The following is a 27,736-nucleotide window of genomic DNA, read 5'->3' as shown; positions in this document are numbered from 1 at the left end:
TTCAGTTAGCCATTGAAAGGTATCAACCACTGACGTCTCTCAGTTCTTTTAAACAATTTTTTTTTATCTCTACTCGCTAACATGATACAAAGATATATTTTACCTATATCTAAATAGTTAATATCAGTGTCACGCTGTACAAAGGCCAAGTGAGACTTAGTACAGCGTATTCCCCACTAGGTGGCAGCAGAGTAGTGAAGGAGAGTCAAAGTAACACTGTAACAGAAAGGCAGCTGAAGTACAGCTGAGTAACTTCAGCAGGCAGTTAACAGGGAAACCACCAGGGGACAATAGAGTAGCCAAACAGTCAGAGTCTAGCCAGGAGAGTCAAGTCACAGCAAGGGGAGGATAAAAATCAAGCCAGAAAACAGAACCAAATCGGAAGCCGGGAGATCAGGTATGCAGAGGGAAGTACAAACAACAGAGAAGATCGGGGGAGGGTACAGGTCAGGGCACGGTAACATGGAGTCAGATTGAACAGGAATTCTCACCAGAGCAAGTCACAGGCTGCAGAGCAAAACTATAGCCAGCACAGGAGTGCAGGTTCAGAGAACATATATAGTGTCTCCTGAAACTAGAATGAGGCTGATGGGAGTTAACACCTGACATGACCAGGCCGGGTCTGTAAAACTCCGGAGCGGAAAATACTGGTCCTGGATCATGACTGGCAGCTTCTCCAGTAGTCTCTAGCCAAGTGCTTCAGCCGCAATTACTTTGTAGCCACGTCCATCAGGTTTAAATAGAGGTGCTACCCAGCAATCCCTGCTGTTGATACAAATCCATTTATATACTAGCCCCTTGGTGGAAGGAGCTGAGCTGAAGCGTTCCTGAAGACTGTCTTTATCCTTTTGTTTTGCGGTATTTCCCCTGTTTGTATTCCTTTCTTGTATTTTTGTATCTTAGTGGCGAGTCTAGAGCACTCGTCGGTCTACTCACTAGGCAGGTTGAGTTTAGGGCCATCTGAGGGCCCAAGGTATCCTGCTCGCCGACAGGCTGAAAGAACCTGTATAGGGACACTAGGGAGCTTAGGAATCAGCTTGAGGTGAGTTCAGGAGGTGCCCCCTCACCCCTCTCCCTAGCGGCAGGGATCTCTGTTGTATTGTGTTCCCTCCTGTTTGTGGTGTTGTTTTGGTGTTTTTTTGTAGTGCATCAGACTCCTTTTTGGTCTGAACATGTTCACCACGTTCGTAGCATGACCCTTCAATGTAAAAAAAAACCTATCCAGTCAAAATCAGTTTTTTTTAAAATGGACAATATAGTTGTGTCTGCTCAACCTTTTTTCCAACGGATTGCTGCTGAATCCGTGCTAATGGATGATTACTGTGTAGAGTGTCACAGGGGGGAAGTCATGGACAAGGGATTGACTTTGGACGTCCCGGCACGTTATATGAAAGGGCTGGTCCTGGCTGGGTGTACAAACTTTTGAATGGTATCTGAAACAAATTATGGCACTAGTGTGAACAGAGTCTAAAGGGTGCTTTACACGCTGCGACATCATTAACGATATATCGTCGGGGTCACATCGTTAGTGACGTACATCCAGCGCCGTTAGCGACATCGCAGCGTGTGACACCAAGGAGCGATGATCAAAGAGCACAAAAATGTGAAAAATCATTGCTCGTTGACACGTTGTTCCTTTTCCAAATATCGTTGCTGCTGCAGGTACGATGTTGTTCATGGTTCCTGCGGCTGCACACATCACTATGTGTAACACCGCAGGAATGACGAACATCTCCTTACCTCCGTCCACCGGCAATGAGGAAGGAAGGAGGTGGGCCGCATGTTCCGGCCGCTCATCTCCGCTTCTCCTCTGCTATTGGACGGCTGCCGTGTGATGTCGCTGTGACGCTGCACAAACCGCCCCCTTAGAAAGGAGGCGGATCGCCGGCCAGAGCGACGTCGCAATGAAGGTAAGTCCGTGTGACGGGTGTTAGCAATGTTGTGCGCCACGAGCAGTGATTTGCCCGTGACGCACAACCGACGGGGGCGGGTACGCTCGCTAACGATATTGGTACCGATATCGCAGGATGTAAAGTACCCTTAAGTTTACAGTATACTCTGTAATAACAACTCAATACTGTAAACAACACCTATAGGAACATATAGCACCAGTAATTGTGATAGAACACGTGACTCTGTGCCATGAACTTGTAAAATAAGATTGTGAGTGCCACAAGTTTTTATGTTTGCTTTTATATAAAGATTTTACTTTTAGCTTTGAAACAGAACAGAAAGTATGGCGTATTAGTTTTAATGAGTATAATAAGTACAATTATTACAAATGAAATATATTACATAATTTAATAAATTTATAATTTGACTTAAATGAACATTTAATAAAAGAAATAACAACATTTAATAATCTCAATAAGATTGCAATGGAGCCGTGGCAGATATGGTCAATATGTTTTCAAACAAGTAGACAGACTCCAATGGCTTTTAGTAAAGTACAATCTTCAGATTCTTTGGAATTCAGATGACTCCAAGATAACTTTAGAGACTTTTTCCCATTTAGTTGGCTTTTATTGTAGAATGTTTAGTTATTTTTGAAGGCACAAAATTTGACAACATGGCATAAATATGTATTTTCTTGCTCCTCTTTTTTTTTGTCAAATATAGAATCTTTCGGAGTTTTTGGACGGAACATGATTAAGGAAAGTTTCTTCTTCAATTAACTTTTGAATGGATGACTCAATAACTTTATCGACAAGAGAAGCGGCTGTAGATGCAAGGAGCATTTCATACACATCTGAAGGTGAGTCAATTGTGATGGTAATTTCACTCATCAGAGGGACTTTCACATCTCCTTCATGAAGTTTGAGTGAATTTTCACTGTTCCTTCTCTGGGATTCAGTCAAACGTTGGATATCATCACTTAACGATAAGTTCTCGATTATATTTGGTCTAGTGGTTTCTTGGGTTTTTTGTATGTTTTTGGATATCCTGCTTGACTGGCTACACATTTTATCTGTGTCTTCTGATTTTGTATCCGTGTTTGTCTGTAAGACATCATCAAAACCGCTACCAATTTTACCATTTTCTACATCTATAGATTTCTGCAGTTTATACTTAACGACCAAAGCCTTTTCACTTCTATCACAATCGGGTCCTGAATCTGTTCCACTGGTATCTGAGGATTTCATTGTACATAAGGTATCTTCAGAAGGTAGTGGGTTATTTGAGGACCTTTTCCCCCTTGAAAAGTTCATGCATGGAATCTTCATGTTGGAGAATCTCCTTTTCTTTGAAATCCTTTGAATGGAAGCATTACCTGTGTTGGTTTCAAGGTGTCTTCCACTCAACTGTGATTGTCTTTTTACTGAAGAACGTAACTTTCGTCTTCGAGTAACCAGACTCTTTAAAGTTGCCCAGGTTTTTCTTTTTGTTTGCTCTTGTTCTGAACATGTATCACAATTGTCCACAACACAACTGCTGACCTCTTGTGAAGTTGAGCCTGCTAATGTCTTATGATCCGATTTGTTCTCGTCATTCGAATCTGAAGATTTTCTTAGAGGTTTGTTTCTTTTTTTGAAGCAGATTTTCAATGGCTTGTGAGAATTTTGCCCTTTTTTATGCCTTGTCTTTGAAGATCGCTTTATAATTCCAGATTCGCTCTTGTCTTGGTTAAGCTCACTCAAGCTTTTGGTTTCTAAGGCAAAAGTGCCATCTTCTAGTTTCCGGAAGCGGAATTTTGCCTCTTTGTTAGCATTAAGATTGTAGGTCTCCATCATCGATGAGGTACAAGTAAACTCATTAGAGACTTCTTCCAAACCAAGAACCTCACCTTTCTTTGCCACCATGTTAACAGTTTTCTTGTCACTTTCATTAAAGTCCTTGGGTTTAATACATAAATTACTTCGACTTTGTTTCCTTTTGTTCTTACCTTTCCGGAGAAATCCCATAGATGAATAACCTCTGAAGTGTTTGCTGACTTGGTCATTTTGTCCTAATTGTGACTGAGGCTCATCCGAAGCGATCACTTTACATTCTGACATTTTGATGTATGGACATAGAACCAAAAATGTTATATGATAACTGTGGATAAAGAGTGTTTCTTTTATTGTATACTTTGCTTCTCGTCTTTGATTGCTTACTTTCCAAATCTGTTGCTTTCAAGTGACCTGTAAAATGGAGAAAAAAGTTAAAAATCTAGATAACAATTACAAGATGTAACTTGCTACAGTAGTCACATTTTACTATAAGCGGTAAAAAAAGTCTAATACACTTCCAAGTAAGTAGATGATGACTGTTACCAAAAATAGCCTTTCTTATATTTAGAATTCATTGGAATATTATATAACATGGTCTCATTGTTTACCCAAAAACATTTGTTAACTGTAATGCTTTTCTCAAGAATGCAATTTGTTAACCAGGATGCAGAAAAAAAATAGAAAATTCAAATTAAGGATTGTCTGCATAGATCCTATTATCAAGAGATATTGACACCTGAAAAGTAATGCCACTGTGTCACGATTGTCTCCCTGCATGTTGAGACCAGTGACAGACTTTGGACTGGAGCCTTTCATCTGGCTCTCTTCATTTAAATAGGTTTAATTTCTCTTGGTACTGGAGTGGTTAAGTGCCAGTTTTGCTATTGCAGTTTTTCCAAAGCAGTTCCTTGTCGCGTGATCAGCTGCACTTACTAAGTAGTCACCCCCTTCAGCTTTAAATACTGGTCCATCCCAGCATTCCCTGCTGAAGATACAAAGTCATTTGTGTCCTTGCCGCCTTTGAGGAAGGTACTGCAAGTCTAGTTCCTATGCTCAGGCTATATCCTTTTGGTTGTTATTTTTCCCCCTTTTTGTCTTTACTTCCCTGGTGTGTTGTTAGTGCAGCAGTGAGGTCTAGTGAACGCCACCTGCCCCTCACTAGTCAGAGTTACTATAGGGTCTTATGAGGGTCCCAGGTTCCTGCTCGGCGATGGTTTTGGAGACTGTATAGGGACTGGTGAGGAGAGGAACGACAGCTGCAGGTGAGGTTAAGAGGTGCGCACCAACCCCTCTCACTAGTTCCTGGGCCTCCCGTTGTTTTTGTGTTCCCTGTGCCCCCCTTTTCTTGTGTTTTTTGCTGTGCTTCAGACGCACGTAGGTCTGAACGCACTACACCACATTTGCTACTCCCAGCAAGCGTGACACACCGGTGTCGATGTTTGTTGACCATTGGGTGACAATTCTCACTTGGTTTGGTAACTGAAGAGCATGTTTATTAATATTGCCATATGCTCAACCACTCCCAAATCCTGGGTGAGCCAGTTCCCTGTTACTGATGTCAGGATATAATAAAGTTTAGAATTACAAATCTTGTCTTCAGTACGATTTATTTTACAGATTCACTCTTAGGTTGTTCAACAGTCTAATATGTACTGTGATGCATAAAAGGCTATAGAAGCCAAAAGTTTCAAACTCTACTGCAAAAATTATTTTTAGTCAAAAATCCATACATTCAACACAAAAAAATGTCCTATAGGTGTCCATATCCTTTAGGATATTTTTGTTATAAGGTAATAGTATGAGAAGATCATTCTATTAAAACACGGTTCATAATAATTTGGAAATGAACCAAGAGCTTTCAATCCAACAGTCAACCTCTACATGAATCCAATAGAGCTGACCCACTCCTTTAGAAACAGGCAATTAAAGAAAATCCTCTAATTAATAGCAGATGTGAGCCCAGTCTTTACCTTGCACAAGAATGCAGAGAATGGAAGAGTTACAACTAGTAGAGATAAGAGCATCAGCTTGAAAAGAAAACTAACAGTGAACTTCAAATCCTTTGTCTCCCTTTATAGAAATTATGAATTGAGGTTTTATGAACTGTATCAATATAATAGCTAGGAAAGTCATATTTTCAGAATTGTGATAAGTGGCGAACACAAAGGATCATCTTGCTTTGCTGGATAATGAACGGGGTCCCGCCAAATGGATATCAGCCAGATAGGAAGACAATATCTTTACCATGTCTCCTATCTATGAAAAGATAAAATTGTGATAGGAAAGATGACTGTAATATCTCTCACCTGGGGCCACCAGGGGCGAAGATATTATAAAAGTTGGGAATTTCATAATTTTCTAAAAATAAGAAACATCCTATAGTTCTCTGAAGTCCAGCCTTGTTATGAGTCACATAGAGGAAAAACAGGTGGACTTTGTATAGAAATAGAAAAATAATTTTTATTGTAAACACTTAAAAAAATGACATAGATATGACACTCTTAAAAAGGCATAAAAGGAATGGCCCGGCTATGCAAACAATACAGAACAGACATTACGCAGAATAGATGTAATATAACAGTAATGGCAAAATCCCAAATGGATTAAATCTGAACCATGGAGGCTAGTGTCAGAGTTCCGGGATTTCCAGTTTTCTTTTGAAGGATCTTGCCCTTTGTTAACATGGAGTTTTCTGTTCTGTTGCCCTACTTCCTGTCCATCTGTTTAAAAGCCGCCCCTAAGCTTAGTCTAGTTGCCTGAGTATACTGCTTCCTGTGTACTCCTGCCCTGCTGCTCTCATCTCCTGATTGCTGTTTGGATCCAGTTGAAACACCTGACACCAGCTCTGGACTTCACCTCTCATCCAACTGTGCTCGGACTCTGTCTGCCGTCTCTGGTCGGCACTTCTGCCCGGTCCCTTCCGTTCATATCCACCCTAGGACTCACATCACGTACGGACATTTTTTGGACTATATCTGTTGCCCTTTTTGTGTCCCGGCTGCTGCGCATTTAGGCCTTCTGGGGTGATTGCCGGACAGCCCCTGTATAGGGGTTCGCTCCTGGTGGTCTCCCTGGGGGAGTCCGGTGTGCGGCCCCGGGAATTCCCCTTTGCTCTGAACCCAGCAGGTATTTACTGTGTTTATGTTCCACTGTGTATATACTGTTCTGTGTGCATATTGCGGTTACATATTACTGTGTATATTTTGTTCTGTTTACATATTGCGGTTACTTATTATTGTGTATATTCTGTTCTGTGCACATATTGCGGTTACATATTATAAAACGTCTTTTGCACCAAGAACTCGTCTCTGGTTGTCATTGCCCTAACACAATCGAAATCCTCAGTACATACAATAGTATTACAGCTAGAATGCCTGTTTTTAGATTATAAGGCAGAAAGCCATATATATTAGATCTGAACCATAGAGGCTAAAATGCCTGGTTTTAGATTATAAGGCAAAGCCATATAAAAGGAAATAAACAGCCCCCTGCAGGGCTAAGGTAAGCAAAAGTAAATTGAACTGGTTAACCACTGTATTGAGGTCACAAGGATACAGGTATCAAGATTTGTTTAAGAGATTAAACAGTTAAATAACACATACATATATGGTTAAACAGCTCAAAAAGTATATACCTGCAGGTGGACGGCAAGAAACGACCCAACGCGCGTTTCACGTTTTTTAGTGCTCACTTTGTCAAGGGGGATCTGTTATGAGTCACCAGAGTTGAGGTATGTGGGTGTAACTTGTGTGAATAAAAGCAAATGCCAAATTAGGATCCTTGTTCAATCTGGAAAATACACTTCTTTCTTTTTTTTTATCCTTTTTATCTTATGTAATTCTATACACTGTATTGTTTTGTCCCCTTTGTAATATCTTTTGTATATTTTATTAAACACTGCTTACTTTTCAGAATAAATATCTAAAATGTAATAACTTTGTTCCTCTTGCTCTATGAATCGCGTCACAGAAGCAATACATTATCTGTAACGAGTGTCCAATCGGATGTAAAACGATAGGTGGTAGCAGCTAGTAGTTTTCTTGAGTTATTGCGGAGATTGGCAATGACCGTACCGAGGTGTATATACTGTATATTCCATGAGTTGGAATAAGTTGTGTATTTACTATACTGTCACTGTGAGGTCCCCAATAATCGGCCTAATAGTGAAAGAAGCCGTCTCCTCGTCCATCAATTGTGGGTCAATTTTGTATTGTCCTGCTGATGATTGGAAGACGTGGAGTGCTGTTTATGACAATCCTTTTCAATGTAATCATACTAAGTCTTTGAATATTTTAGAATATTCTAAAAGTACAGTGTTAATTATAACAATAACTGGAAGGGGTAAAATATATTTTCAAATGTTCCTTTACTTTTAGAAATAACCTTTTGACCTGTCTGGTTTAGTGTATATTTGTATTTTGTACCTGTATACTTGTTTCCTGTCTCATAATTCCAAATTGTGTAATTTCACTGTTGATCCTCTTAAAAATGGCAACTTTACCATTTCTTTACCTTTACCCCTTTGGACAAAGGTCCAAAACCCTCTTTACCCTAATTAAACTTTATGGACATATGTCTATTTTTTCAACCATAAGAATTATAATTATACAATTTTCAAATATATTTTATATAATACATTTGTAACATTTATCAAGATATTTGCTTGCTGTAATAAATTCTGAAAAGATACAATTCTGTCCTGGTCATGTACTTGTATATGAGGTGTTACAGTACATTTATCAGAGCTGTGTTTTGTAACTAGCTATGTTCCTGTGTGACCATCGCATGACCAGGGAAAATACTAAGGGTATGTGCACACGATCAGTGATAGCAGTGTTTTGGATGCAGCGTGTTTTTGCTGCATTGTAAAGTACAAGTACAGTGGATGGGATTTATAGAAATCTCCTGCCCACTGTGCTTCTCTTAGATGCTGCGTAAACTGAGATGCGGGTCGTCTTTCCAAGCCACAGCATGTCAATTTATTCCTACGGAGATGCTAGTGCTCTGAGCAGGAGAACGCAGCGAAATTACGCTGTGTCAGTAACACTGATCGTGTGCACGGACAGCGCATTCTCTCGCACAGTACACTAGCGTTTTCGGAAGAGAAAACATACTGCGGCCAGAAAGCTGGAATTGATTATGCTTTTCTTATATAGCGCCATCTTATTCTGCAGCACTTTACAGAGATCATCATCACTATCCCCATTGGGGATCACAATCTAACTTTCCTATCAGTATGTCTTTGGATTGTGGGAGGAAGCTGGAGAAAACCCATGCAAACTCAGGAGGAACATACAGACTCCTTGCAGATGTTGTTCTTTTTAGGGACTTGAACCCAAGACCTCATGCCGCAAAGCAACAGTGCTGTTCTACCATACAGTGCTAACCATCCTGCCCTAACTTTCAAAACTATAAGGAATAGCTAGATAATGTACCATATTGTTCGGACTATAAGATGCACCTCAAATTTAGAGGAGGGAAATAAGAAAAAAAAAATGTAATGTTAAAATGGGGGTCCGTCTTGTAGTGTTATGGTCGTCTTATAAACAAAAAAAGTAGGAATGCACAACCAACTAACATAAAAATATGAGGGTGCACAGTCTGCTGAGAGACAATTGATATACAGAAGAAAAAGGAGACATCGGCACTCAGCTAAGTAATAAATGCATAACAATAAATGTATGAATTATCAAATATTTTATTGCACAACACACTCTATAAAAACATTTAAAAGGCAGAAAAACACCAGACAGAGGAACAACAATGAATAGGTTTGGTGTTAAAAATGGCAAGGCATTAACCAGCAAGAAATAGAATGGCCAAGGAAACAATTCAATAAATCCCATCAAACATTGCAGGAATGTTCACACAATGGCACAGCTGGACAAAAGACATACGGTAAATAAGATAGCCTACCACTACCAATGCACATTAATGCAAGAAGCCAGAATAAGCATACAGTCATATGAAAAAGTTTGGGCACCCCTATTAATGTTAACCTTTTTTCTTTATAACAATTTGGGTTTTTGCAACAGCTATTTCAGTTTCATATATCTAATAACTGATGGACTGAGTAATATTTCTGGATTGAAATGAGGTTTATTGTACTAACAGAAAATGTGCAATCCACATTTAAACAAAATTTGACCGGTGCAAAAGTATGGCCACCCTTATCAATTTCTTGATTTGAACACTCCTAACTACTTTTTACTGACTTACTAAAGCACTAAATTGGTTTTGTAACCTCATTGAGCTTTGAACTTCATAGGCAGGTGTATCCAATCATGAGAAAAGGTATTTAAGGTGGCCACTTGCAAGTTGTGCTCCTATTTGAATCTCCTATGAAGAGTGGCATCATGGGCTCCTCAAAACAACTCTCAAATGATCTGAAAACAAAGATTATTCAACATAGTTGTTCAGTTGAAGGATACAAAAAGTTGTCTCAGAGATTTCAACTGTCAGTTTCCACTGTGAGGAACATAGTAAGGAAACGGAAGAACACAGGTACAGTTCTTGTTAAGCCCAGAAGTGGCAGGCCAAGAAAAATATCAGAAAGGCAGAGAAGAAGAATGGTGAGAACAGTCAAGGACAATCCACAGACCACCTCCAAAGACCTGCAGCATCATCTTGCTGCAGATGGTGTCAATGTGCATCGGTCAACAATACAGCGCACTTTGCACAAGGAGCAGCTGTATGGGAGAGTGATGAGAAAGAAGTCGTTTCTGCAAGCACGCCACAAACAGAGTCGCCTCAGGTATGCAAAAGCACATTTGGAAAAGCCAGTTACATTTTGGAAGAAGGTCCTGTGGACTGATGAAACAAAGATTGAGTTGTTTGGTCATACAAAAAGGCGTTAAGCATGGAGGCAAAAAAACACGGCATTCCAAGAAAAGCACTTGCTACCCACAGTAAAATTTGGTGGCGGTTCCATCATGAGTTGGGGCTGTGTGGCCAATGCCGGCACCCAACCGGGAATGCCGGCACCCAAATTGTTATAAAGAAAAAAGGTTAACATTAATAGGGGTGCCCAAACTTTTTCATATGACTGTAAATAAGCCCAATGTCTGGTGAACCCCCCATACCCAACGCGTGTCGCTCATCAAGTGAGCTTCATCAGGAGAGGATGAGGTCATCTATTTCTTGCTGGTTAATGCCTTGCCATTTTTTAACACGATACTTACTCATTATTGTTCCTCTGTCTGGTGTTTTTCTGCCTTTTAAATGTTTTTATAGAGTGTGTTGTGCAATAAAATATTTGATAATTCATACATTTATTGTCATGCATTTATTACTGAGCTGAGTGCCGATGTCTGCTTCTTTTTCTTCTGTATATCAATGGTTGTCTTATAAGCTGAATGTAGCTTATTGGAGGGGGGTTGCAGGGTCACAGGAAGCCGGAGGCAGCACAGGTGGGGCGATACTGGGAGAAAGGGATGTTGCGGTGGCACGAGGCAGACGGCATTGATTTCTCGGCAACAAACGCAATGGACTTCAGGAAAATGGACTATAAGGCAACGCAGATTGAGATCTCGGAGAGATCAATGGCGCCTGCCACACGCCGCCAGTAAACCCCCACTTCCCAGCCCGGGACTCGCAGCATCAGCCCACTCGTGCCACCACCATCTTCCTGTGTCCACTGAATCCGCCCCCATCCCCTACATTTAGCTTATAAGACGCACACACATTTCCCCCCAATTTTTTTTAGAAAATTATATACCTCTACATTATACAACCAACAAAATGTATTTTCTCACAAAGTAATAGCCCTTTAAGATCTATAGTGAGTCAATTCTTTCTTTTTTTTCCTGCCGTATTTCCTTCAAGGACTAGAGCACCATGACACACTCACTTTACATTAACTGGCAGACAGCCCGCTTCCTTGCCGCATGTCTTACAATATTATAGATGTGCTGTGCAGCGTACAATTTGGTAATATCGGTAAAAGCAGAGGGAGCAGTCTGCATATGTCATGGCCGAGGAGTAATATATGATTACTTGGAGCCATTTCCAAGAACCGCAAAGGTCATATGGCTGGCTCATTGCACAGAAATGAAATTATATTTCCATGTGCCTTTTCCATATCTCAAGGTCACATTAACACTATCATAGTTGAATATGTAGCTGTGGGGTTTAGGTCTATTTGTAATTTTTTTATAGTTTTTTTATAGTTTATATTTTTTTATTTTTCTATAATTGCATATATATCAATATTATTTTTGCTTTTGTGTTAGAATTTTTTTTTTTTTTTCTAGTTGCACTGCAATGACTAACATTTTCATTATGATTATCTATTCACACCAGTGATTTGACTGAAGGAAAACATCATAAACATATGCAGTAGGTACCACTTTAATTTTTCCATTTTTTATGTTTGGTTGTATTCTTTTCTTTTACCACCTACTTCTTTTAATTTGCACCATTAAAGCCTATTATTAATTACTCACAGAAGCTTAGGGATATTTGGCTTTCAGGTGACATTTCAGGATGATCCTAAAAATGCCCTCTAAACTTTTTAGGTGAACTTAATGTGACCTCTAAACTTTTGATTCCTGATGTACTACTGTCCAATGTTTCAGTACTTTCTGCACAACTTGCTGTTCTCTAACAAGGAGCTGAAGGGAAAAATTCACAACAGGTGTTTGATCCATGAATGTCCCAATAAATTTTGGGGTTTAATTAAAATTTGAATTTAAACAGTCCTCCTCATCATGCTGTTTATATTATGACATCTTGAGACCAAAACGACACCTAACAGTTCATCAACAGTACCGCGACATTGCGATGCTGCAAGCAGAATGTTCTCAGCCCCACTGGTCCCTCGTCCAGTGTAGATGACGCCTGTGCCTGGTGGTGTAGTAAGGAGCGTAGATGATGCCTGTGCCTGCTTGTGTGATCAGGTATCTTGCAGGTCGTCTAGCCATGATAAGCCCCTACTACTTAAATAACATCTAATTTCATCTTCATGGACGACAATGCTCCAGCTCATTGAAGTCGCATCATTAGAGAATAGTTTCTAGAGCCTGGGGTACCTCAAATGGAGTGGCCTGCACTTTCTCCAGACCTGAATCCCATAAAAAACCTATGGGATCAGCTGAGTCACGATGTAAAGGCCGTAACTCTGTACCCCAGAATATCAAACACATGAGGGTCGCCCTTCAGGATGAGTGGGGTGCCATTCCCTCCGCAGATAATAACTCCACTTGTGACCAGCAGTAGGCGTGGTTGTCAGCTGTAATTGATGCTCAAGGCCACATGACAAGTTATTGAGACATTGAAATTTTGGGGGTCTACCCTCCACTGTTGTTGACTTTTATTTCATTAAATTGCTTGAGATGAGGAAATCACCATTGCTGCTTCTACTTAAATGCTCTACTGTCATGATAAAATATCACTGTACTGTGAACTTCGTACGTTGTCCATAAATTTCATCTTCTAGCTTCATGTACATTCTCATTGCCTCCTGACAAGTCCACATTGTTCCAGTCACTGTCTGTCAATTCTTAGTATGGTGAATAGTGTAAAAGGGTTTCCTACAAGTTTTGAAAATTAGTACTAAAGGAACACTGCTCAAATTTGAAAGGACAACCTCCTGTCCATCTGTTACCTCAACTAACTTCTGCATCTAATCTCTGGCCTCAGCAGCCACAGGCAAAGTATGTGCTATAAACCACCACACTGTGACCAGACCACATATTACCACCACATAGTGACCAAATAATACCACATACAAGGAACAAATACTGCCATGCCATGACCAGACCACATATTACCTCCAAATCCTGTCCAAATAATATCACATACAAGGAAAAAATGCACCACACTGTGACCAGAAACATATTATTACCAAATAGTGACCAAATATTACCACATACAAGGGACACATACCACCAAACCATGACCAGACAACATATTACCACCACATAGTGACTGAATAATACCACGTATAAGGTACAAATACCACCACACCATTAACAGACGACATATGACCACCACATAGTGAATGAATAATACAACATTCAAGTGTGAAGTACTGCCACACCGTGACTAGACTACATATTATGATTACGTGACCAAATACCACTTACAAGGGACAAATAATGCCACACCATAATCAGACTACATATTACCACCGTATACTACAATATTAATCTTTAATAAAAACACAAATCTAATAATACTAATATTACCATCAGTGCCATAATACACAGGAGCTCTATAAATAGTATATAGTGTATAATATACAGGTAATTTAGTGTTCACTGTTGATATTATACACAGGAACCCTGTACATAGCATATAGTGTACAGGTAATACAGTGATCACCGGTGACATTATACACAGGAACTCTGTATACAGTGTAAGTGTACAGGTAATACAGTGATGAGTGAGATTATACACAGGAATTCTGTATATAGTGGCAGTGTACAATGTAATACAGTGAATACTTGTGACATTATACACAGGAGTTCTGTATAGAGTGTATAGTGTAAGTGTACAGGTAATACAGTGATCACCGGTGACATTATACACAGGAACTCTGTATATAGTGTAAGTGTACAGGTAATACAATGATGAGTGAGATTATACACAGGAGTTCTGTATATAGTGGCAGTGTACAATGTGATACAGTGAATACTTGTGACATTATACACAGGAGTTCTGTATAGAGTGTATAGTGTAAATGTTCAGGTTATACAATGATTTACCAGTGATGTCTCTAGTTGAAGTTATGTTCACTTTTCTTCTTCATCCGGTACAGACCGCTATCACTTCTACCTGCCAGGACTCATCTCTGCAGAAAATAACATACAGTCCTCTATAGCTGATCACTTTTAGAATACATTCCCCACTTTTTCACCAACTTCACGATACACTGTGCCAGATAATGAAACAAAGCTGCCCTACCCAGTAACAGGACCTCCCTTTTGTTCCCCTCATGGAAAACAATATCCTCAAAAGTAAATATTACAGTAGTAATTAAGTCCCCTAATTGGCCTTTACAGTAATTATGCCCCCACTTGCCACTGTAAAGTGCCAGAGAGGGGCAATCATGGGCGAGGGTCTTTGCAGAAGTCCTCAACCCACCCCGGCACAGCACAGACCCGGGGGCAGAGTTGAGTAGGTGGTATGCGGGGGTGAGGTAGTACCTTTCGTCTGCTGCATTTCTATTACTTCAGCCTGCGCTTAGTAAAGGGACAGAGACGCTGGGTAAAACTTGAATGATTTTACTATACAGTTGTATAACAGCAGTTTTCCTTCCTTCCAGTCCACTGACATCATCGTCCTCCTTATCCTTCAGACACTTCAATTCTAACATCTGGCTCGGTCCTGCAGGGATGGCCAGGGTGGGGCGACTTAACCTCCCTCTTCGGTCCCACTCCCCCAGCATGGTTGTGGGACACTCAGCTCGGCTAACAGACGGGTAGATCACTTGCCTTACCGCCGCAATTGCTTTTCCTCAGGTACCAACAGGCGACGCCTCAGGTAGGAGCACCCCTGGACTTATGTCCCGCTGCAATAGAGCCCATTCTGACACTTTGATGTTCTCTCTTTCGTTCTGCTTCTGTTCCTGTAGCAGGGACCAGGGCATGGTGAAGATTTGGGCTTCCTTCACTCCTTAGGTCCTGTCCCTGTCACTTCCACCCTTTTTCTGTACTCCACTCTGCACTTCTGTGCCTCCTGGACCTTTTCTAGTTCCTTTCACTAACACAACGTCTCCCTATCTGAGCTGGCATACACAGCTCCTGCCTTATATCCCCTCCTATCCTGGTGAGCCACCCTCCCTGATTAACTCCTGCTGCCCTGTCATCTCCCTGTCTATCCCTTCTGTCTAAGGGACCCATGACCTCTAGTGACAGCCGGCCGTACTACACAGGGAGAATACCATACATTAAAATACAATGCAGAAAAACACATTAGTCACCAGCGTGGACGTGGGGGCTGTAGATTGCTGGTCACCCTCTTACACTACCATAATCCAATAATCTATAATCAATCAATCAATCAATAATTCTAGCCGCCATACAGTAATTATGTCACCCATCCTGGCCTCTTACTATGAAAATGTTGCCCATCCTGTAATAATTTGCTCCATGCTAGCCCTTTCCTGTAATAATGTATCTCATTTTGGGTCCTTATGTTAACTATCCTGAGCCCTTATGTCCCCCATCTTAGGCCTGTATCTGAAATATGAGACATATGGGACAAGGATGGGTGACATGAGGTCCCAGGATGGGTGAGATGAGGTCCCAGGATGGGTGACATGAGGTCCCAGGATGGGTGACATGAGGGCCAAGGATGGGACAACATGTAGGCTCAGGATAGGGAGACATACAGCCCAAGGATGGCAGGATATAAGGGTCAAGATATGGGTGACATATAGGCCCAGGATGGGGGATATACAGAATGACCCCTATCCTGATCCTTATGTCCCCCATCATGGGCCCTCATGTAACCCATATGTCCTCCATCCTAGTCATATGTCTCCTATCCTGGCCATATGTTCCTAATCTTGGTCATATGTCCCCCATCCTGGCCTTTATGTCCCTTGTCATTGTCCTTAAGTGCCTTATCCTGGTCCCTTATGTCACCCATGTCCCCCATCTTGGTCCCCTCTGTAACACATACACAGAAAAAAGTCTTCTTACCTTTCTGCTTGCCCGCGGCGTCTTCTTATATTTTCTTGCTTCTTGGAAGAGACTGGCAGCTGGGCAGCTGACATCGGTGCGCACATCGGCGTATAATGGCACTGTCGGGCCCTGGCATAGTGCTCGCCGATATCAGCTGTCGACCCCTGATAAGCTGGCCGCTTATTTAACCATTGCAGTGCGGAAAGCCGGTGGTTTTCTGTACCGCAATATATTACAACTGAATGTGCGTGCGACGATGCACATTTAGTTGGAAATGATGGGCTCCCAGTCTTTAAGGGTGCTTTACACGCTGCAACATCGCTAACGATATATTGTCGGGGTCACGGTGTTTGTGACGCACATCCGGCGCCGTTAGTGACATCGCAGCGTGTGACAGCTAGGAGCGATGATCAACGATCGCAAAAACAGCATAAATCGTTGATCGTTGACACGTCGCTCCAAATCATAATGTCTTTGGTGTTTCATTCCGCAGGTTGTTCCTCGTTCCTGTGGCACCACACATCGCTGTGTGTGACACCGCAGGAACGATGAACATCATCCTACCTGCTTCCATCGGAAAGGAGGAAGGAAGGAGGTGGGCGGCATATTCCGGCCGCTCATCTCCGCCCCTCCGCTTCTATTGGGCGGCCGTTTTGTGACGCCGCTGTGACGTCGCTGTGACGCCGAACGCACCTCCCCCTTGAAGGAGGGATTGTGCGGCAGCAACAGCGACGTCGCAGAACAGGTATGTGCGTGTCACGCTGCCGTAGCGATATTGTTCGCTACGGCAGCAATCACCACATGTCACATGAACGACGGGGCGGGTGCTATCGCTCGCGACATCACTAACAATCGCTAGCAATGTCGCAGAGTGTAAAGCACCCTTTAGAATCGGATTTGGGCACAGCTTCTTGCTGGTTAGGGGAACTGGCGGAAATATTAACATCCGATTCCCCGAATCTGAGAGAATCGGCTGAATTTCATCCCTGTCCTTCTAGGACTCCCATCTATCAGACATCTATGGTTACATCCGATAGGTCCGTGTCTTAAGGCTGCTTTACACGCAACGACATCGCTTACGAGATGTCGTTGGGGTCACGGAATTCGTGACACACATCCGACCTCATTAGCGACGTCATTGCGTGTGAAACGCATGAACGACCGTTAACGATCAAAATTACTTACCTTATCGTTGATCGTTGACACGTCGTCCTATTCCCAATTATCGTTGCTGTTGCAGGACGCAGATTGTTTGTCGTTCCTGCAGCAGCACACATCGCTACGTGTGACACCCCAGGAACGAGGAACAACATCGTGCCTGCTGTGTGTAAAGTGCCCTTTAGAGAAAGTAATACCCCTCTTACTCATTTTACTTTTTCAGGCTAATACCATATTTGTGCTATAGGGCTGTATATCTTATGTGCACTACTAAATCTTTCCATTTGTTAAAATACTTACAATTAATTTAAGGAAAATGCAATCATAGGATCTAATTTATTACTACGAGGGGTAAAATCTTTATATGGTCTTTCATAGGGAAAATATATCTGCAGTGAATACAGCAAGGAGAAGACGTATAAATCCTTTGTATTCCCTATTCACTTTTGGCTTCGGCTCAAAAACTGCATAAAAAGCCCTGCAATGGCGCTTTGTGTTAAAGCACCCTAGAAATTGCAGTGTGCGAGTAATAGCCTGCAATACAGCTACAATTCTGCCTCTGTTTCATCATCATTTAGGGCAGACTGCATTAACTAACATATAGGACATAAATTGCAGTCTGCCTACAGGTCTATAAGACATAAAAATAACAAAAAAAAGAGAAAGACTTTTGCCAGTGGTCTTTGCAAGGGCGAACATATAATTGGTGCAACATGTGCAGCTGCAAATGGGCTCAAGAGATACGGGGGCCCAATTCCAATGAGCTATTGGACTGAAAATGGCCCATATGTTGTCCTTGCACAGGAGCCCTTTTCTGTCTGGGTCCGCCATTAGATCTATGTATCACATTATAGCTCATCAGTATGGTAGTGAATGATAAAACTGGGGAAAAAAAGGATACCTTAGGCCAGATATACTATTCAAACTGGGCAACAATTCTGGTGCACCACTTTATTAAAGGGAATCTGTCAGCATTTGTTTACTACCTAATCTAAAAGCAGCATAATGTAAGAGCAGAGATCATGATTCTAGTGATGTGTCACTTACGGGCCTACTGGCTGTTGTTTTAATAAAATCACTGTTTTATTAGGAGGACTAGTAAACCTGCTTCCATGTTGTTAAAGTAAGGAAGGAGTTAAGTATCTTCAGCCCTGACAAAAAATGTATAGGGGGTGAGAGTCCACTTTTTAGACAAAGAAGTTTGGCTCAGCCGGGTGGATGCTTGGACTGTCTGTATTTACTATGTGAATATGTATTCTGCTATTTGTTACTATTTTGTAAACATCTACATTTATGCATGAACGGTGTGGGGTATATAATAAACAGTCCACCCTTTAGGAATTGGAAGAAAGTTTGACTTTATAACTTGTTCTAGTTTCCCCAACGCTGATAGAATCCCTGAAACTTCTGAAGTAGCAAAAACGGCTTCAACACATGTAGTCTTCCATCTTCATGAGCTCTGTATAACCCTGCCCCATCACTGATTGGCAGCTTTCTGCCTATGTACAGTGAGTTCAGAAAGTTGCCAATCAGTGGGGTAATACAGAGCTCCGTATTTAGAGAACTGTTAGATGTGCAGCAAATAAAATAATGATTTTATCAAATGGAACAAGCAAGCAGCTCAATGAGTGATACATCATTGGAATCCGGGTCTCTGCTGCTGTTAGATGGTGAAATAAAAAATGGTGTCAGATTCCATTCAGGTGTTTTATACGCTTTATTAGTAACTAGGGGGTAAAGTGTAAGATTGACATCAAAGATGTGTGTCTCAAGAGGCAGTGCTTGGTTCCAAAATTTGGGGCAAAACAGTAAGGCGATATTAAGAAGTCTAATTAATAATGAGCCACTGTAATAATTGGGTAAATGAAGTTTAATTCTAACACGACTAAACTGACCTCATTCTTTCTTTCTAATCATGGACATCCCGATTAAGCATCATCATAATATATTTGATATAAAGAAGACCTGCTCCATATTATGCATTCGGAAAAACCCGAAACTGGACATTTGACAGCGATTTAATAGAAATAAGTTTGCAACCAGAGAGGAAAAACTGAATTTCAGAATTTGAATAATGATATGAACGATCTCAAAATGTGACCGATTGTAGATTGACAGCACAGCACAAATATAGAAGGTGCAGTAAGGGACCCAAACTGCAGGGGGCAGCAGTGCTGTAATTGGCAGAGTTCCTGGCTCAGATTTCAATCATTCAACTTTGACCCAAGCCAACATAAAGTCTCTGTGCACGTATACAGCCATTTGTTTTGTCCCGATGAATTGCAAATTAAAAAGCAAGCATTTGTTTTGGGTACACAGGTCCTATGCAGTTTTATGTGTCTCCATGTTTACACATCCTGCAGTCGTGTACCCCACTTTCTTTGTATCCTCTACTTGCTAATCTACAGACAGTTGAAGGGTCATGGGGATGGAGCCTACTGTATGCAAGATGGTAAAGGAAAAAAATAGAGATAATGGTGTAACCTAATGCATAACCAATGGTGTAATCCATGGGGAGCATGGGAGAGGAGATGAGGGGGGCGATTGCCTAAGGCACCCACTACAGGGCCATTCCCCATGCACCCTGCATTATGAAGTGATTGTGTGGCGCCCTGGACAAGCCAGGACGTCACAAGCACAACACCAACACACCCCACACTCCCGGTCAGGCACACCGAAGTCAGACGAAAACCCTTGTTGCCTTCCTCCAGGGGCTGATGTCCACACCAGGGGGGGGGGAAGGCAGGCGGTTGGCCCCGCCCACCGAGGAGTTCACAGTCCTGGAGGCGGGAAAAGTAAGGCAGATTAGTTTTGGAAGTACAAGTGGAAGGAGGAAAGTGGCAGTAGAGAAGCCTGAAGTTGGTCTTGGTGTGTGGCCCGGACGGATCAGCAAGGTTGGCAGACGGTGGTGACCGTCTGCAGGAGAGGCCTATTGGAGCCAGCCGTAAGGACCGTGGACGGGCGGTGGCCCGGCGGTACCGGACCGGTACGCAAAGAGAAGCCAGCACCATCCGGCAGGGGCTTACAGACCCCGGCAAGGCTAGGAGTCGCCGTGAATTTGCCAAATCCGTTAGCGAAGGGAACCTCCTGGGTTTCCCAGCAGCCAAGCCCCGACAGAAGGCAACAGTCCAACCGAGAGAGGGAAACACAGTCACCGCCAAGGCTAAAGTTCCCAGGGCCAGAGTCTGCGGGCAAAAGGGGCTCCTTCAGCACCCATCCAAGCTGGGGGAGCGGGTTACCGGTGGGAACCCATTGGAACCGTACACGTTACACAGGTGCAGGGAAAGGCAGTCACCATCAACCTGCCGGGAGGAGAAACACCGCAGCCGTCTGTGGGACCCGTCTATCCAGCCGTGTGTTTTACCGAGAACTGTGTCCACATCATTGGCTGAGTGAGTACCACCGTGCTGTGCGGCACAGCGCTGCCCCCGCGACCCTGCACTTCGCCAGGCCCCGTAACCCGCCTGCAATCCATCCCTGTCCCATCACCGGGCCCCGGGACAACCAACCCCCTACCCACGGAGGGGAGAACTAACACCCAAGCTGCTCCCTGTCATCGCTCCCGGGATCCCCGTCCAGAGCAGTGGTGTCACCAATCTCACCACAACCGTGGGTGGCGTCACGGACAATATCCAATCCCCACCCTTTTCACTCACGGGCGAGGAACGCCCAAGTCCCCGGGATCCGGCCCACCGCTCGAGCCACCACCGAGCAGCGGCAGCAGCGGCCGGACCCGAGCAGTGGGAGAGCGCAGCGTCCCCTCCTCCGCCCGCGACAATTGTGCCTACAAGCACATGGTGAGTGCCTACCTACTGGGTTTACTTATGCAAGTGCAGTACTGGCAATGGGTTTGTGATCTACTTCTGCCCTCTGCATAGCCAGCAACTGAAATGACAAAGCTCCGTATATTGAATCGAGCTTTGTCATCTCAGTCGCTGCCTATGCAGAGTGTAGTAGGCATTGACAAACTCATTGTCACAATTCAGTTTGGACTCTGCCGTTGCAGAGTTGTATTTGACACCTGATCCTGCAGTCGGTGTTTCCCTGTGCTTGGCAGCTGGGAGGAGCCTATCCTTCCGTGCCTTGTTCCCAGGATCATGCCACTTTATCAGGATGTCTCCTTCATCGGTGCGGCGCCAGTTATAGCCCTACTCTGAAGTGTGCGTGCCTGGTCCCTGTAAGTTCTCTTGATTCTGCCTGCTACCTTGTCCGATCTCCCTGACTTCCGTCCTCCCCGTTAAGAACGACCTCCCTGACTCCCGTCCTCCCCGTTAAGAACAACCTCCCTGACTCCCATCCCATTCGTCTTGTTTTACCTTCCGGTCTTCCTCTCCTGCTCGCTGTTAGTTGTTCTGTCCCTGTGCCCCCCTCCTACGGCTTGCTTTCCCGGTTCCTGACCTCTGGATCGCTCCTGACACTGACTCCACCTACTCCCTTGTACTGCTTGATCTCCCAGCTCTGACCCTGCTTGAACGACTTCTCTGAGTAATTAATTTGTGATTACTCCTGTGACACCTTGTGGATCCATAGTTCTGTTACACACTCCAGTTTTCCAGCTGCCCCTAGTAGTGACTTTACACTCATCCCCACTGTTGCTCTCTGCATAAGAAGACAGAAGATTAGCACTTAATGAATGAAGGAGTTGAATCCAGTGAACAAGATGCATTCTTTACTAAGAGCTACTTTTATAGTTTTATACTTTTTGTAACCTTTAGTTTTGGTTTTAGGTTAGGCTTAGACTTGGAACTTGGAATGAGGGTAGGGTTAGTCTTAGTGCTAAGGATTGGGTTGGCCTTAGGGTTAGTAGTAAGGATTGGGCTTAGGGTTAGTCTTAAGCCTGCTTTACACATTGCAATCTCGCATACGATATCGTATGTGATTTGCAACGCCCCCATCGTATGTGTGGCACGTTCAATTTATTGAAGGTGCCGCACATACGATTATCCCCGTCACACGTACTTACCCTTCCATACGACCTCGATGTGGGCGGCGAACGTCCACTTCCTGGAGTGGGAGGGACGTACGGCGTCACATCGACGTCACGCGGCAGCCGGCCAATCGATTCAGAGGGGCGGAGCTGAGCGGGACATAAACATCCCGCCCACCTCCTTCCTTTCGCATTGCTGGCCGGGAGCTGCAGGACGCAGGTAAGATCTGTTCATCGTTCCCGGGGTGTCACACGCTGCGATGTGCGCTACCCCGGGTACGATGAACAATCTGACGTGCAATTCTAGAGAAAGGTACGATGTGTATGCGATGAACGTTTTACCGTTCAATCGCAATCGCACGTACCTGTCACACACTGCAATGTACCTTACAATGCCGGATGTGCGTCACTTACGACGTGACCCGCTGACACATTGTAAGATATATTGCAGCGTGTAAAGCGGGCTTTAGTGCTAAGGATTGGGTTGGGCTTAGGGTTAGTCTTAATGCTAAGGATTGGGTTGGGCTTAAGGTTAGTTTTAGTGCTGAGGATTGGATTGGGCTTAGGGTTAGTCTTAGTGCTAAGAATTGAGTTGGGCTTAGTGTTAGTTTAAGTGCTAAGGATTGGGTTGGACTTAGAGATAGTCTTAGTGCTAAGGATTAGGCTGGGCTTAAGGTTAGTCTTTGTTCTAAGGATTGGGCTTAGGGTTAGTCTTAGTGCTAAGGTTTGGGTTGGACTTAGGGATAGTCTTAGTGTTAAGCATTTGGTTGGACTTATGCGGGCTTTACACGAGACGATAGATTGTGTGATATGTCGTCGGGGTCACGGTTTTCGTGACGCACATCCGGCATAGCGCACGACGTCTTCTCGTGTGACACCTCTAAGCGACGCAGTATCGCTCACAAATTGTGAGTCGTGTACTCGTCGTTAACTTTCATAATCTCGTTTATTTTCATGGGTGCAGGTTGTTCATCGTTTCCATGGCATCACACGTTGCTCCGTGTGACACCACGGGAACGATGAACACAGCGTACCTGCGTCCCACGTCACCCGCCTGCTTAATGGAAGGAAGGAGGTGGGCAGGATGTTTACATCCCGCTCATCTCCGCCTCTCCGCTTTTATTGGCCGGCTGCCGTGTGACGTCGCTGTGACGCCGAACGTCCCTCCCACTTCAGGAAGTGGACGTTCGTCGTCCACAGCGAGGTCGTCTGGAAGGTAAGTACGTGTGACGGGGGTTAAACGAGTTTGTGCGCCACGGGCAGCGATTTGCCCGTGATGCAAAAACGACGGGGGCGGGTGTGATCGATTGTGAAATCACACAATCGGTCGTCCCGTGTAAAGCAGGCTTTAGTGCTAAGGATTCGGTTGGACATAGGGTTAGTCTTAGTGCTAAGGATTGAATTGGGCTTAGGGAAAGGGCGGCGTGACACGCTACGATATATCGGGCGATATGTCGTCGGGGTCACGGATTCCGTGACGCACATCTGGCATCGTTAGACATATCGTAGTGTGTGACCGCTACGAACGACTGTGAACGAGCAAAAATACTCACCTTATCGTTGCTCATTGACACGTCGTTCATTTTCAAAATGTCGTTCCTCCTTCTGTGCTCCGGTTGTTCATCGTTCCTGAGGCAGCACACATCGCTCCGTGTGACACCCCGGGAACGACGAACACAGCTTACCTGCGTCCCGCCGGCAATGTGGAAGGAAGGAGGTGGGCGGGATGTTTACGTCCCGCTCATCTCTGCCCCTCCACTTCTATTGGGTGGCCGCTGTGTGACGTCTCTGTGACGCCGAACGTGCCACCCCCTTAAGGAAGAGGATGTTCTCCGGCCACAGCGAGGCCGTTAGGGAGGCAAGTCCGTGTGACTAGGGTTAACGACATTGTGCGCCACGGACAACAAATTGCCCGTGACGCACAAACGACAGGAGCGGGTGCGATCGCTCATGCGATCGCACGATGTATCGTCGCGTGTGACGGGGCCTTTAGTCTTAAGGTCAGGCATTGGGATAGAGTCTGGCTTAAGGATCAGACTAAGCTAATAAAATTATTACTGTAAAAAAAAAAACAAATAAAGAGCAAAAAAGAATGAATTACTTTATTATTCTTTTTTTAACTTTATATTTCATTTCAAGAAAAATCTGAAAAAAAAAAAAAATAGAAAAAAAAAAAATAGAATGTCAAAGCGTGAACTATAATTATATGAATATATTCTTGGAATGATCATACATGTACTTGGGGGGAGGATCTCTGGGAGCCCTAACAGTTTATGGATTAGGGGGCACATTTTTGCCTGGCTCTGTGCGTATGCAACACATGCTACACAAGTGCGCATGACTGCAGTATGTGACTACACACGTGCTTGTAGTCTGTAACCATGGAGACCCATAGGTCTGCATAGGAACTGCATGCACAGATCTATTTGTAAAGGGTTATCATTTATTATTATAGACTTATTTCAAAAAAAGAAAAGATAATTGCAAATGACTTTCAGATTCCAAAGCTACTAAAGCTTTTTATTTTTTTTTTCTGCTACCCAGCAACAAAAGATATGCATATATTATCTACCACGGAATGGATATAAATTATACAGAACTCCTATTACAAGACACACCGTCCAAAGCATCTACTAATAATAGTTCCCATTGCTGTATAATCCCCGCACACTGGAGACTTCACAAGAGAAAGAAGAGAATATCTCAGCAGGACGGCTTCCACCACTCATTATGGTCTGTGCTTAGTGTTGTCCAATATATATATATATATATGGCACTTGGTTCCTTCATGTCATTCTGTACAGATGTAGCAGAGCTGTTAATTTTTTTGTAGCATGAGCTAGTGTAATCAAGTATTCCTGCAGTCCTATGTAAAACCACATACATTATATTTAAAGCAGAATACCTTGTTAACCCCAGTTTTTTACAAAATGCACCCAAGGAAAAACTATCATCAGCATCTTCCCACATGCAGCAGAGCTGTACTTGTTCATTTTACTCATGTGCATAGAAAGAATAATAATATTTATTCACTTATAGAGTACCATTAATTCCACAATACTTTACATACATCAGGAACACTGTCCCCATTGGGGCTCACAATCTACATTCCCTATCAGTATGTCTTTGGAGTGTGGGAGGAAACAAGGGGAGAAGATATAAACTTCTTGCAGATGTCATCCTTGGTAGGATTTGAACCCAGGACCCCAGCACTGCAAGACTCCAGTTCTAACTTCTGAGTGACTGCAGTGTTAACCACTGAGCCACCATATAGTGCCAACCATTGAGCATATTACAAGACTGAAGTGCTACGACTGAGCCACCGTATAGTGCCAACCACTGAGCCTACTGCAAGACTGCAGTGCTAACCACTGGACCACCGTATAGTAGCAACCACTGAGCCTACTGCAGGACTGCAGTGCTAACCACTGAACCACTGTATAGTGCCAACCACTGAGCCTACTGAAAGACTGCAGTGCTAATCACTGAGCCACCATATAGTGCCAACCACTGAGCCTACTGAAAGACTGCAACACTAACCACTGAGCCACCGTATAGTGCCAACCACCAATCACTGAGCCTACTTCAACACTGCAGTGCTAACCACTAAACCACCGTATTGTGCCAACCACTGAGTCTACTGCAAGACTACAGTGCTAACCAGTGAGCCAAAATATTGTGCCAACCACTGAGTCACCATGCTGCCCTACCTCTTGAGTTAGAAAGTATTGCAGGTTGACTTGCAGTCCTATGTAAAGCAATCAAGATAAGCAGTGCCAAATGACAAACTCAGCTCTGTTGAATCTGTATCCTTCTATGTCTGTGCCATATATATAGGGTGGAAATGTAAAAGAAAAAAACCCCAAAAACTCCACCCAAGAATTCTAATGGAGGACATGATATTTTTGTAAAACCCATTGGATTGGATTTCCAGTGGACTCTATGAACCAATGGATTGAAACATTTAAGAAATCGGCCAACTAATGGTCAAGAATAAAGATTTGTATATAAAATTGGCTTTATATACTATATATTTACGGGGTATATGTATATATATATATATACATATATATATAAAGTCTACTTTCTAATAGGAAAAATCTATAGACAAGGATTAGATTTTCCTTCGATTTACCAATAGACACACAAATATGCACAGTGACAATGCAAAGAATAAAGGAAGAAGTCAAAACTGGAATTTGAATTTCTTAGCAATTTAGCAATTCTATATGAAATATCGATATTTATTTCTGAGATTGACATTCACCCCAGACACAAATACCTACAATTATTATTATTATTAATTTATTTTATTAATGCATTTAACATAACATTTAAAAGGAGTAATAGCAGAATTCAGTAGTCGATATTAGACATACCCGGATCCTCTGTTTCCGAATTTAGCCTTGAATTAGGCACATGGAGCCATATGCTGCAGTTTCGTGTTCATTAGGCACATTCTTCCATACAGCACAGTTGCATCTGGGCTTCTTTCACCCGGGGCAAGGATTCAGCTCTCAGCATGGCAGTGTGCTTGTGGTGCCCCCTTGCCACACTCAGCCCCTCCTGCCCCCTTTTAGCTACGCCTCTGCATACAGTTGCTGCAGAGGTTATTGTGTTCATTTAACCCTTTCAACTCCATTGATAGCATTATTTAGCAGGACATTGTAGGAAATGACAATTGTCCCAATGTCATAAGTTGTACCAGATAACCAACTCAGCCTGTGCAGCCTTCTATGACTATGGCTGTATCTGTTGCGATACCTTATTGTCTGTACCTTGTAGAATAACCTTATTGTCTGTAACCTTGTAGCATAGCATTACTGCATTGCACTATATAATGCATAAAACGAAGAACAATGCTACAAATTGAGACATTGCAGAAAACAAACATTGCAAAATCCCCCAAAGACATACACAAGATGCCATTGCATGGTTTTTACTTTGTAACTTACATGTGTCAGTGGTCGGGTTCGATCCCTCATCCCTGTGGGAGCCTGGCTGCCTCTGCTTGTGTCTATCCGACAGGTCATGCTGCATTTCAGAGCCAGATGGGAACTCCTACACACAGGCTTGTTATTGGTCATCGCCATAGCAACCCCGGTGATGGACAGCTACGTTTCACAATGACAGAATCAAAGTTGTTGTTAGTAATGAGCCCCCACAAGTCGCAGAGTGGGCTGCAATTGTAGAAAAGTGTGAAATTGCCTGAGAGTGCATCACACAGCAGCCACAGCCTGAATCCGCGCTCTGCAATACATTAAATCAATTGCCTAGAAGAGAGATCTTCATCATTGTTCATAAAACATCTC

The 27,736-nt window shown here is 43.1% G+C and overlaps 1 protein-coding gene across 3 annotated transcripts; it reads right to left on the bottom strand.

The window, feature by feature from the left end:
• AKAP5 (A-kinase anchoring protein 5) lies at window positions 1-27,522 on the bottom strand. 3 transcript variants are annotated; one of them, XM_075331019.1, is made up of 2 exons: window positions 27,380-27,522; window positions 1-4,121 (listed from the first exon to the last, which is right to left on the bottom strand). In XM_075331019.1, exon 2 carries the CDS (start codon window positions 3,993-3,995, stop codon window positions 2,610-2,612), a length of 1,386 nt encoding a protein of 461 aa, XP_075187134.1. In that variant the 5' UTR covers window positions 3,996-4,121; window positions 27,380-27,522; the 3' UTR covers window positions 1-2,609. The 3 variants fall into 3 exon arrangements, with proteins under 3 accessions (XP_075187134.1, XP_075187132.1, XP_075187133.1); XM_075331017.1 differs by lacking the exon at window positions 27,380-27,522 and adding an exon at window positions 26,804-26,953; XM_075331018.1 differs by lacking the exon at window positions 27,380-27,522 and adding an exon at window positions 14,417-14,458.
• Window positions 27,523-27,736: the final 214 nt, after the last annotated feature.

The sequence above is a fragment of the Anomaloglossus baeobatrachus genome, chromosome 12 (assembly GCF_048569485.1).
Source record: "Anomaloglossus baeobatrachus isolate aAnoBae1 chromosome 12, aAnoBae1.hap1, whole genome shotgun sequence".
In the NCBI taxonomy this organism is placed as follows: Eukaryota; Metazoa; Chordata; class Amphibia; order Anura; family Aromobatidae; genus Anomaloglossus; species Anomaloglossus baeobatrachus.
This window is presented reverse-complemented; position numbering and strand designations above follow the sequence as displayed.

Bases quoted from the DNA above. Each gene is read 5' to 3' on its own strand.
- AKAP5 (XM_075331019.1), bottom strand. From the start codon at position 3,995: ATGTCAGAATGTAAAGTGATCGCTTCGGATGAGCCTCAGTCACAATTA.